Raw genomic sequence first — 13,757 nt, forward strand, 5'->3', positions numbered from 1 at the left:
CCGTATGTAGCATATGCTCTACATGTGGTTTTGTCTACTTATAATAAAACAAAATAATTTAAGGAAAAAAGTAATAATGGTAGGAAAGTCAACTCTGAGTCCTGATGTAGCATATATGCTACACGAATAAAACAACTTAGTGAAACACACTAATTTTCTATGGTGAATTTTTAAAAATTATTTGAGCAAAATATAACGCATTGAATGCATCAACAGGGCTCGGGACTGAAGAGGTTAATAAACAAATCAATAAATGTATACTCTGCTAATGTCTTTCAAGTCTGTTGTCTCCTGTTATTTGTGCTTGCATGGGTTCCTTGCTTATTGAGATATTACATTTTTTTCTCTGTAATCTTTACGTTCCACAGAACCGCCTCATTCTCTTGATACACCACATGGGTGGAAGCATCCGCAAGGACATGGCGAGCAAAGTGACACACCTCATAGCAAACTCGTGCGGGGGTGAAAAGTACCGGTATGCCATGACCTTTTGTGTGCCCATCATGAGTGAGGCGTGGGTAGATGCCTGCTGGGAGAAACGTGATTGTCCAGGCGTGTCTGCTGTCAGTGAAGAGATGGTAAGCAAGTTAAAATATATAATTGAAAGTCTGTTGCAAGTTGTCATACTGATAGTCTGGGTTATATAAATATTAATCACTGTAATCATACCTTATCTGGATGCAGCCATTTAATTTGTTGTTTTCACTGTTCTTTATCCATTTGTGTTATCCTGTTCTCTCTCCTTCCATCATTCCTACCCCAGTTCAGGTTTCTTCTCCTTGCACTCCTCTTTATTGAATCAATCCACCTTGTTCTACGTCTCCCTGTCGCTCTCCGTCAAACTTCATCTCCCTCATCTGTGTTGGTATTATTTGAGTACATAATATGCAAAACCTGCCAAGTGTAATTTCTGACATTTTGAAGCTGTGTACGCCATTATGTGCACAATGGAGAATTCTTTGGTTATATTTTATTACTCGTAAGCAGAACCCGCCATTTTATGTTGTAAATGCATGTAGAAATTTGCAGTTTCAAGCAATAACCAAGTCCTTCGGGTCATGGTAAGCAAGAACCGCCAAGTCCACAGGAGCCAATGAAACTGCTCATCTGTTTCACGTGACATAGTTCATAGGTTTCATTTCACAGAGGTTTATCAGGTCGTAAGATCACATACATTTGTTTAAATTACCAAGAAATATATTAATAACATGGAAGGTGGTTCTGTTAAAATAATTCCATGTCAGTTCAAGAGAATAATACTGAGAAAAACAAGCAGTGGGGTTACAGTTAAGGGTGAAATACTTTACTGCACTGATCGATATATCCCTGGAAGTATTCTCAAGAAGGGAAAGAGATTGGGAAACAATTCCTCCTAATGGTGTCCAAGTTAAAAAAGAAATGCTCATAGACACAGACAACCTACTGAAAAAGCAATAGAATGGAATAGCAAGAAATAGAGAGCCTCAAATTCTACAAGGATCTCATCGATGCTTCCAATGAAAATCTACCTGAATTAGTGGAAGATGAGCCTGCCTGTGAAGGAAACGGAAGTGAATGTGTGCCTAATCTGAGAGTTTAAAGCAATGTCAATGTTTTTCGATTGTCAAGATCTATTTGGTGAACCATAACTAATTCAATTAAAACATTATTTTTGAATTTACACTTGTAAAAAAGGTTATTATTGAAATATTTCATTGTTAACATAAAATACTTGATTGCAGAGACTTAGTGTCTCATTCATCTACATGACAGAATTTTGAATTGATGATTACTATTATGTTCCAACCAAAACCCTTCAGGTCCAAAATAAAATCCACATTTACATAAAAAAGTAATAGGTATATGTTTATTTTTCTTTGCTCATATTATTCCCAAAACCCTTACATATCTCTTGTTCAGTACACACACAATAAGAACAAATTGTAAAGCAGAGGCATGTTTTTCTCAATTTCTGAAAATTTTGTCAGTGTGGACTTGGTGGCTTTTGCATCGTATGTCCTCCATCCTCTTTATATGTCCAAACCATTTGAGCTTATTCCTATCAATTCTCTCATCTAGATTTCCTAGTCTAACTTCCTTTCTAACATCTTTGTTTCTCATTCTGTCTTTCCTTAGGTATTTCATTTTGCTACACGCCTTCCTATTTGTCATTGTCCAGGTCTCAGCCGCAGAAGTCAAAATGGGTGCATAATACATTTTGTACATTATCTCTTTAAACTTCCTTGGTACTTCCTTATTCCAGACAATGTTTCTTACACTCTGGTAGAATACATTGCCCTCTTGCTAATCTCTTGTCCAGTCTTGTTTTCTGCATTAATTCACTTCCTAGGTATTTGAAACTGTCCACAATTTCACGACTTTTGAGTATCAATTTTTACAATGCCTTTCCTTCGTGTCTCTTCTCTTGATATAACCATGGTCTTGCTTTTCTCTGCACTGATTTTCTTACCATACTTTTCAATTTTCTCGTTTAATGCTTCAAGTTGTTCTTGTACTTCATTTCCCAGATCACCATATTGTCTGCAAATAGTAATACCTTGATCTCCGTATTTCTACATGCTTCCTTAGCCTCTTTTTTAATTTTGTGCATGACCATTAGGAACTAAAGAGGTGACAGCACACTCCCGTGTCTTAGTCCAGTTTCATTTCTAAACCATTCTGTCTTTTCAACTGGGATCTGTACGCTGCTGATGCAGTTGTTGTACATTGCTTGGACCATTTCTACAGTTTTTGTACCTTCTCCCTGGGAACACTATCGTATTCCTTCATTAGATCTATGAATGTCATGACCAGATCCTTTCCATATTGCCTATCTTTTCCATTAATTGCCTCATGCTGAAGATTGGGTCCACTGTAGATCTCCCACGTTTAAACCCATACAGTTCCTCTTGCAATTCTCCTTCTGCCTTTCATCTCATTCTCCTCTCTAATATCCTTTCCATTATTTTTGCCATTTCTGATAAGAGTGATATTAACACTAGAACCGGCAATGTTAAATTCTGTACTGACAGCCATTTTGTGTGATATGTTCCTCTATCAAAGGGCAGAGAAGGGTCCACCTATTCAATACTATTAGCTTAATATAGTGTCCTACATAATTAATACTAGTTTCCACCCCACATACATTGGATCATCTTCAGCTACGATCTAATTGGAAAACATGCTCACATACAACCAATAATAAAGAAAACAATCTCGTATGTCTCACTTTAAAAATCCATATCTAAAACAATCTGAATTCATCAATACATCATTCCCTAGACCACTAACAGAAAGTGGAAGAAATTGTAGATTTTGTGGTTGACGAAGATATAGCATTGCTGGGAATCAGTGAGACCAAATGGAAAGGAAAAATGTGAGAGGAAACTAAAGAAATGATACACCTTATACTGTAGTGGAGGAAGAGAAGCCAAAAAAGGTGTAGGTCTCATAATTAGAATAGACCTAAAGAAATACCTAGATTTGGTGGAAAACATAAATGACAGGTTGATTAAGGTCAGATTGAGACTTGAAACTGGTGTTACAGGATATAATTCAAGGGTATGTTCCACAAACAGGATATACAGATATGGATCTAGAGGAATACCTTGAATATCTGGAAGACCATATACAGTACAAACAAGTTGTGATCATAGGAGATATGAATGCCCAAGTAGGTTAGAAAAGAAAAGGAGATGAAGAGATTATAGGACCATTTGGATATGGGAAGAGAAACAAGGCTGGAGGTATTTTGGTAGACTTTTGTAGAAGAAATGATCTGATCATTGGTAACACATGGTTTTGAAAGAAAAACAGTCAGAAGATAACAAGATATAGTTATGATAACAAAATCAAATCTCTGATAGATTACATTTTGGTCGAGAAAGGTAACAGGAAAATGTTGGTAGATGGTAGATGTAACAGCCGTCCTGAGTGAATCTTTTGAAGGAGATCACAGAGTTGTGATAGCTAAGTTAAAGATGGGAAAGATACAAAAGATGACTGAGATTAGGCAGAGGAAGCTAAGGGTGTGGAAATTGCAGGAGAAATAAATAAATGAAGAGTTCCAGACACACATTAAAACAAGTATACCTAAGGAAGACATCGGAAGGGTCGAAGAAGAATGAGCATACTTTAAAACAGTCATGGTTGAGCCTGCTGAAAAGACCTGAGGAAGAGTATCAGGAAGGAAGAAAGATCAAGAAACGCCCTGGTGGAATGACAGGGTAAAAGATATACTTAAACAGAAGGAACAAGCTTGGAAAAGATGGCTGAGAAACAGAACAACAGATTTCAAAACAGGATACAGGCACTGCAAGGAGGAGTGCTCCAAGGTGGTTCAAGAAGAGAAAAAGAAATGCTGGCAAAAATTCACTGAATCTCTTCAAGAAGATACAACCGGAAGCAAAAAGATCTTTTCTGGTGGGTAAAAAAGAAGAAAAACCCAGGCGAGGGTGCTAGCTTCATTAAAAATGAGCAGGAGGAAGTGATGACACGGAAGCAGGATGTATTTCAGAGGTGGGGAAAATACTTTACAGCTTTACAACGTGCAAAATACCTCGGTACAAGGAGAAATCAAAGAACCAGATTTAGTGCAGATGGAAGATAAGGAACGAGGTGTCCATGGCAGAGATTGAGTGGGCCACTAAAAGAATGAAACGAGGCAAGGCAGCTGGAATTGACGAGGTCACCATAGAAATGATAATAGTAGCAGGAGCAGTTGGACTACAGTGGTTGATAGACTCTTCAGAGTGATATGGAGGAAAACTATTACATAAGAGTGGACAAAAGGGGTCATTATACCAATTTTCAAGAAAGGAGACAGGTCAGTGTGAAAATTAAAGAGGAGTGACATTGATACCTCATACAGCTAAGATCATTGAAAGAATCTTGAATAAACGAATAAGAGACAGAGTAGAGGGAAAATTGGCAGAATACCAGTATGGATTCGGAGGAGGCAGATCCACATTTGACCCAATATTTACATTGCGTCAAATGATGGAAAGGTATTGGGAATATGGAAAGGACATGGTAGTAACGTTTCTAGATATTGAAAAGGCATATGACAGTGTCCCAAGGAATTTGGTATGGAAAACATTGACAGAGGCACAGATAGGGAATGAAACAATGCAGATGGTAATAGCATTGTATCAAAATTATGAAAGCTGTGTTAGAACCAAATTGAGTCAAACTGAATGGTTCAGAGTTGAGACAGGCTTAAGACAGGGAAGTGTATTGTCTCCCTTACTCTTCATTAGCATCATAGATAGAATATTCTACGTAATATCAAGGGGAAGATGATGAGCAAGTAAAGTCTGTGCTCTTTGCTGATGACATTGTAGTTTGGGGAGAAAATGAAGAGGAAGTATGGACACAAATTGATTTATGGAATGAGGAAATAAGAAATTTTGGAATTAAGATTAGTATGGCAAAAAGCATGACTTCTATCGTGACAAGAGGTAATAGAATATCCAGGGGAGTGATATAAATAGGAAATGAACCTCTTGAAGTAGTGAAAATTTTTAAATATTTGGGCATTATGATGTCACAAGATGGAAATTTGGATGGAGAAATTGATTTAAGAATACAGCAGTCTGCAAGTTTCTACCAGTGTGTGAGAGACATTGTATGGAACAAAGATGTGTCAATGAAGTGCAAGAAGGTTTTTACTCGTCCTATTATAAACCTATACTGACCTATGCTTCAGCAACCTGGACGTTGACTAAGGCTGAAATGAGGTTCTTGAGGAGCATACAGGGAAAGACCAGGCGAGATAGAATACGAAATGAGGAAATAAGGAGAAGCGTGGAATTGTGTAAACTTCAAGAAGAGATTGATATAGCAAAGCTAAAATGGTTTGGACACATGATGAGAATGCCAGGAGGAAGAGAACATTCATGGATACAGAAACTGCAAAGAGGCCTAGGGGCGGCCTAGAATGATATCGAGGAGCTCTGTTGTGTACTGTATTGCAAATAGAGGAGTCGATAGCAATTAAGTACTAGAAGAGGAATGGTGGAAAGTTTGAGTAAGGTGGAGGGCTTTGGCACACTACCTTACCCAGAGAGAATCTGGAAAAGGTAATGGATGAAAAAAAGAATAGTTTCTATGATGAAAATGAATAAGAAGCATCTGTAAACTTCTAGGATCACAAGACATGTCACACTTTCTGTTAGCTGGATAGAGCTACTAAATGAAGAAATAAAAATGCGTTGAAGAATCGACTCTGCCACTACAGAAATGGGCAAACCGTCGATTCATCAACGCTTGCTGGTTCTAGGGTTGATAACATTAGAGATAAAGTATACTGACATTTGATTGAGAAGTTTTTTTTTTTTTTTTTTTTTTTTTTTTTTCTCCCAGTCATTGTGCAGTGCAGAGAATTGTCATTTTGTTTTAGATGGAGCAGAAGCTGAAGCCGTTCCATGGAGCCCACGTATGTTTCTATGGATTTTCGGACGAGGAACGCCTACACATGACTGAGGTGCTACAGGAGAACGGAGGGACTCCAGTTGAGCTGGAAGACCCTAGGTGTAGCCATGTGGTGAGTCTGGTGGTGCTGTTTATGTGGGTGTTGGTGAGCTATGCGCTGCCTGGGCTTACACACGAGCATGGGTCAGCATGAAATGTTAACCCTCAGAGGGGAAGGGAGTTCGAATGGCTGCTATCCAAGATGTAGAGGTTAGATGTTCTCCTTCCAAACTTGTCTAGAATGGAGAAACCGTTCGTGCATTTTGTGAATTGCTTGTGAAAAGGTCAGTATATCTCAAATCACTTTTTGCTGGAAAGATTTCACCTCATTTTGGAACAAAAAAAGCCAGTGCTACCCCTGAAGATGCATTTGATAGCAACAAATGGCAATGACAATGCATATATTCAGACCCTTCAATTGTGTGGAAATAATGTGAGGAAAGGGAGATCAGATACGATCATAACTAATGTAAAACTTACAAGTATATTTAGCAAGGAAACATAGGTACTCATATTTCTGTACAGATTTGTAGGTAATATTCATGATCAAAATATGAAAACAGTTAGGGTTTATATATTGGATGAGTCATTTAAAATGTTAACCTAAAATAACTTTTAAACTGTTAAAGATCTAAAATGTGTTTTCACTTTCAATTGTGTTACTTAATAAGAGGCTCATAGGCGAACTTTCAGTACTTCATCATCATCATCATCATCATCATCATCATTTTTCAGTTTCTCGGGTACTGTTGGTGAGCCTTTTCTGTTCTGTCTTATTGAGATACGTTCTGTTGTTAATGACGTCCTCTAGTGTCCTTCCCCGATCTGTGATGTCCATCTTTATGATGTCCATCCAGTGGGTTCTTGGTCTTCCCACCATCCGTTTCCCTGCCACGTGTCTCTTCAAGTTAACATATCGTTGTTGTCGGGACAAAACCTCCTATGTGATAATATTTTTGGAGGTATACTGTCCTGCAGCACATACATTATGAAGAGTGAGAATGCTTTCACAATAGTCACACAATATTGCACCTTAGAGGACAGAACTTTACCGGCCAAAGTTCTAAGCTAAAATATTTCACATAGGAGGTTTTGTCCCGGCAGCGACAATATGCTGTCCTTGTTGGCTCCATCCTCATTCCATGCCCAAACCACCTCAGTCTGGACATGCTGATCCAATCTAACAATGATGTAACAATCCCAGCTTCCTTCCTAACCACATCTTTCCTCAACTTGTCCAGTTTGGTTGTTTGATTTGTGGACCTAAGGAACTTCATCTCGGATGCCTGCAACCTTGATTAGTCTTTCTTAGTGATGGTGCAGGTTTCAATACCATAGGTTAAGATTGGTATGAAGTACTGATTGAACATCACCAGCTTTGATTTTGTTGGGATCCTAGAGGAGCGTTCGTACTTGCTGGTAAAACTGAGAGCTCTTCTTCACTCTATTTGCCACCTCCTTTGTGGCTAGTGTATCTCAAGATATTACACTGCCGATGTATGTAAAGCTTTCCACACTTTCTTGTGGATGGTTTCCTAGCATGATGTTCGCTGTTCGTCCCTCTCTGTTTATTGCCATCACTACTGTTTTGAGTTTGCTTATCTTAAGATTGAACTCCTGGAACTTAACCTTCCATTAATTGAGTCTCGACTGTATTTGTCCCTCTGTTTCTCCCCAGATCATGACATCAGCGAAGGCCATTGCAGTTAGTTCAACAGAGGTTTTCTTGATGTTCTTCAGTATGTCATCCATGATGGTGATAAACAATAATGGGGATAGTGCACTGCCTTGCTGGACTCCACTTTGGATCTTGAACCAGGAGGAATGTCCATCACCCAGTCGTACACAGCTGGTACAGTTCTCATACAGCATCTGAACTTTCCTCACCAGTCCCTCTGACACATTCCTTTTTCTTAGGCATTCCCATATCTTCTCTCTTGCAATGCTGTCATACGCCTTCTCAATGTCAAGGAAAACCATAAACAGATCTTTGCTTTTTCCCCAATATTTTTCCATTAACAAACGGACACTGAAGATTAGGTCTGTTGTGGACCTGTTAGGCCTGAAGCCATACTGTTCCTCTTCAAACTGTGGCTGTAAGATGACTCGCAATCTGCTCTGTAGGATTTTCTCAAGAACCTTAAGCCCATGAGAAAGGTGTATTATTCCTCGGTAGTTCGAGCATTTTCGGCATTCCTTTCTTAAATAGGGGGATAATTACACCCTTGCTCCAATCAGCAGCTATATTGCCGTCTTTCCAAACTGCATTGAGCACTCTGTGTAGCCACTCTAAATCCTGGACTCCTGCTCCTTTAATCATGTCCGCGCTGACTTCATCGATTCCTGGGGATTTCCTTTGCGGCATCTTCTTAAGGGCTGCTTCTGTTTCTGCCCATGTAATGGGAGGTTCCTCTGTGCAGGTTTCAACAGCTGGTTCTTTTGTTCTCTGATCTGCTTCTGTCGTGTTCAATAGGTGATCAAAATGATTCCTCAGAAACTCTCTGATGTCCTCTTCTTTCCTGGCCAGGTTTCCATTAGGATCGTCAATTGCTTTGATGGTTTCAACTGAATTCCTTTTGTTTTTGATCACTCCGAACAATAGTTTCATATTTTCTCTGCTGTCTTCCTTCAGTTTTTGAGTAAATTTCTCCCAGCATTTTATCTTCTCTTCTACTACTCTTTTAATCCTAAGTTTCTTGTCCCGGTAAACTTGTTCGAGGTCTCTGATCTTCCCCTCTTCCCTTACCTGTTCTGGCTTGGATTTCTCTCTATCTCGTTCTTTTCGGGCTATGTTCCTTTCCTTTATTGAGGATTCTACTCTTTCATTCCACCAGGATGTCTCTTTTTCCCTTACTCTCGCACTTGTTTTCCCGCAAACCTCTATTGCTTCTTTTGTCAATTAAAAAAAATCTTGTCCACTCTACCTCACCACTCTCCACTTCTTCTGTAGGCAGTTGTCATCTTATATGGTCCTGATATTCGGTCCTTTTTCCAATCTGTTGTAGTTCCCACACCTTAAACTTAGGCAATTTCCTGGTTGTTATCTTTGGTACATTAATGTCTTTCAGATCTGCTACTAATAACCGGTGGTCGCTATTGAGGTTCTCACTTGGAATCACCTTGACATCAGTCACAAGTCTACTTCTTACTTCATCTGTAATGACATAGTCAATGACCGTCCTGCTCTTTCCATCCCAGCTGTAACGGGTAATCTTTTGACTGACTCTCTTGTTGAACCAACTGTTTTTTTACTACCAAACAGTTTCTTATGCAGAAGTCTAGGAGATATTCATCTTATGAATTCCTTCTTCCATAGCCATGTGGTCCCATCACCTTCTCATAGCCATTCCTGTCTGTCCCGAGCTGTGCATTGAGGACCCCGATGATGACTGCCCTCTCTTCACTGATGGTCTCTTCTAGGTCTTCGAGAAACTTGTTCTTTTCATCTTGACTGCAACCCGTCTGAGGGGCATACACTTGCACCAGTGTCGGCTTCTCTTTCCCAAGGAGAACTCTTGCCTTTATAATCCTCTCGATGTACTGGATCTCTGCAATACCATCTAACTCTTTAGACAATATTAATCCTCCTTCATTTCTCATCTCTCTGTTGTTATCATTGTTTCAGTACTTACGCACCTTATTGACGAGATAGGGCTACTTAATTTTTTAAATGGAAGTACACTATTTTCCAAACATAGCATTAAAGATAACAACAATGGCGTGTGGCCTCTGAAGAGGCCTGGTGCAGGTCTTTCAAGCTGACGCTGTATAGGTGACCTGTGCGTCCATGAGGATGGGATGTTACCTGTCATGAATTCTAATGATGAAGATGGCACGCACACCCAGCCCCCAAGATATTGGAGTTAACCAATGAAGGTTAAAATCCCTGACCCTGCCGGGAATCGAAACCGGGACCCTCTGGACCAAAGGCCATCACGCTAACCATTTAGTCATGGAGCCGGACAATCATTAAAGGTGTGGATGTTACAAGTTCGGAAGAAAATTCTTGAGAAAATGGAATATCTTCAGATGTTTTCCAGCCAGGGAGCCCAATGAATCACTAACAAGACAGAAGTCCCTTTACCTTCATCTGACGGCTATTCAGTTTGGTGGGCTTACAAATACACTATGATACTGTACGACTTAAAAGACTAAAAGAATATGCGATGGCTTTTAAGGCACAGTATTAATTTGAATAGGTTGGCGTGTGGTTTGCATGTAAAACACATTTTAAGATACTGCATTTCCTTGAGATATAGTGTTGAATTTTTAAAATTCTGAATTTGCATTGTCCATATTTGTAATGCTTAGTGAAGAAAGCAATGTATTCCTTTTAAGATAAAATGTAAGTTACCATATATGTGCAAGTAATGTCTGCGCATTTGTTTTCAAATTTGGCAGTGAAAATTTGGGTTGTGGGTAGTATTTGTATCAAGGGTGGTATGGTGTTTGTGACGTACAGAAATCTGGAAGCAGGTATTTCCTGGCCATGCTGTTGGCAAATCTGTCCCCGCCAAGAGCAAAAATGCGTGCTATGTACATTTGCGTGGCGTTAGTTTGAGTGGTATCACATGTTTGGGTGGCTGGAGTGAGTCCTTGTTACAGGTTGTCCATGGCTACAGAATAGCTCCATATTATTGAAGAGACAAAGCAAAAGGAGAAAGTACAAAGTGGACAATAGTTTCCATACATGATTGGCGGTAAAAATAATGCTCGCCTTGAACAGACAGACAGTAACCACAGGGTATTTCAAGGACAAAAATCTAAGTTTCCAAAAATTGAAAGCAGAATTTGTGAATATGTGACTTAACCATTGCTGTGCAATGACGGATATTTCTGTCATTGTCCGCGGGTTCCCATAAATGCAATGATGGAAATTTTCATCCACTCTCTTTATTGCTTTCTTGAGGTTTCAACGGATACATATTGATATTTCTTTGAAATTGCAACATGTCTGCGAGATGTTGGTAATCGTATTGCAGCCATCTTTGCCCTTCAGCTACGTATTTTGCCTTCAAAGAGTCTAAATATGATCGAGTAAATTGCCGCGTAAAGCTTTAGTGAAGGTAAAGTTAACGTCATAGCCGAGTCAGATGAAGCTTGAATAATACGCTTTTTTGGAGGAAAGCAATGTCGGTGACTTTTTCAGATGAAAGTGATACTGAATTACCTTCGAGTGACATTAGCATTAGTAGTTCCAAAGAATTAGATGACATTATTGAAGAAAATGTAGACGGGGACGCAGATGGGTGTGTGAATAACCTAGAAGACTGAAAGTGGACACAAACAGACAATGTACCAAATAATATGCGTACATCTACTCTGTAGTAGCAAGAAAATTAGGTGAGAATCCAGGGATGGCTGAAGTGCTAGGTGATTTTTTGACTGACGAATTCTGGGAACTTGTAAAGAATGAAACTTAATGCTAATGCGGCAAAATGTCTTCGCGATATTGAAAGTATCCCTACAAATAAGAAAACTTATGATAGGAACTGGTTTCCTGTGACAAAGGATGAACTGAAGGCTCGTTTTGCATTATGTATATTGATGTCTCAGTCTTCGGTTCAAGAATACTGGACTAAGAGAAGGGTTAGAGAAACGCCAATATTTTCAGAAACCATATCTCATAGATGTTTCAGTATCATATCTAGATATATGCATTTTGCTCCAGATTCTCTAGAAACCCAGTGTGATAAGCTCTGGAAAGTTAGACCTGTTTTGCAGCTACTGTTGGACAAGTTTCAGAAGGTGTACGTGCCCCTGGAAAAAGAATAAGTATTGGTGAAAGTCTGATGAAGTTCGGGGGGGTGTTTGGCATTCGTTCAATTCAACCCTTCAAAAAGAGCGCGTTTCGGTATAAAATTCTATAAAATCTGCTGCTCTGGCACTAACTATTGCTGGAAGTTTTGTATATATGTTGGTAATGAACCTCAGTATGTAGATGGGACGGGTGATCCCAGAAGACTACTGTGTAGCGAGGCAGTTGTTCGGGAATTTTGTGACGAATTGCTAGGATCATGCAGGACTATTTACATGGACAATTGGTCTAGTTCACCTACTCTTTTCGGGGACCTGATAATGAAAAATACCAATGCCATTGGAACTGTACGTCCAAACCGGAAGTTCATGCCACCTCATTTTGCAGCAACGAACCTCAAGAAAGGAGAACTGACTTTTGCCTCAGCAAATGGCATTTTTGCCACAAAATGGGTGAATAAAAAGAATGTACATCTTCTATCAACAGTGCATCAAAAACCAGATTTTGTGGAAACTAGAAACAAAAGGGGTAAACTTGTTCTGAAACCAAACATGGTTGCGGACTACAATTCTGGAATGGGCGGGGTTGATTCACATGACCAACACCTTGCATCATACCCCCTAATGAGACGATATGCCAAAGGGTATAAGAAAATATACTTCTATGTGCTCGACATGGCAGTGCAGAATCGTGGTAAAAGGAGGCCCAGCTTTTCTAGTTTCAGGGTTAATGTTGCAGATCAAATTTTGGAGGATGTTGTTCTGCCTGGTTATCCAACCAGTGGCTGGCGCAGTGCAGGAAGAACACCAGTGAGGTTACAAGGAATACATTGGAGTCACTTCCCTGTCAAAATAACAGCACGGTGAGCAAGGCATCTCCATCCAGAAGTTGCAAGGTCTGCTATGACCGCAAAAGAAAAAATCCCAAGGGAAAGAACAGGGGTGAATCCCGTTATGAATGTGATACGTGTAAGGTGGCACTGCATGTAGACAAGTGTTTTAAGATCTACCACACTGTGTTCAACTATTGTTAGAATGTGAACTGTGTTTCAGTGTGTTAACTTGCTGTTGCAAAAGTGTTCTCTTTTAAACTAGAGTAAATCACAATCAATGTATATTTATTTTCAAGAAAAATTGCAGTTCATTGGGTTAAGAGACAGTTTGTGTATACTGTACGAATGAAATATGTCTTGAAATCTATATCAAAAGCAAGAGAGTTCAGAATTACGGGTTGTAAGGCTAGCCTTTGATGGCTCATGTTTTTGAATGAAATAACTTCTGTTTTAGTAGGAAAACTATCGATGTGCAATGTTTCCAAGACAATTACGAAGAAAATTTTGTGGATTTCTGCAGCTGTTAATGGGTTTGTGCCAGAGGAATTTTTATTTACTCTTGCAAATTGGTAATTCAGACCAGACAGTCTTTATTGTACTGTAGTATTTACGGTTTTCAATGTTGATATTTGACAAAGCTATAAGGTTACAAAAAGAAGTTTTTTCTTTCAAAATTTCCCTTCCTAAATTTACGATGTGGGGGATTATTATTGGATG

At 39.2% G+C, this 13,757-nt stretch overlaps 1 protein-coding gene across 1 annotated transcript in view; it reads left to right on the top strand.

The window, feature by feature from the left end:
• The window catches only part of pbl (epithelial cell transforming 2 pebble), a 153,450-nt gene that overhangs the window by 49,921 nt on the left and 89,772 nt on the right, over positions 1-13,757 (top strand). Inside the window, exons 5-6 of the mRNA XM_067158177.2 lie at positions 369-578; positions 6,380-6,523. Of these exons, the coding sequence (XP_067014278.2) occupies positions 369-578; positions 6,380-6,523 (354 nt within the window). The remainder of the gene's footprint in view (positions 1-368; positions 579-6,379; positions 6,524-13,757) is intronic.

The sequence above is a fragment of the Anabrus simplex genome, chromosome 14 (genome assembly GCF_040414725.1).
Source record: "Anabrus simplex isolate iqAnaSimp1 chromosome 14, ASM4041472v1, whole genome shotgun sequence".
NCBI classification, from domain to species: Eukaryota; Metazoa; Arthropoda; class Insecta; order Orthoptera; family Tettigoniidae; genus Anabrus; species Anabrus simplex.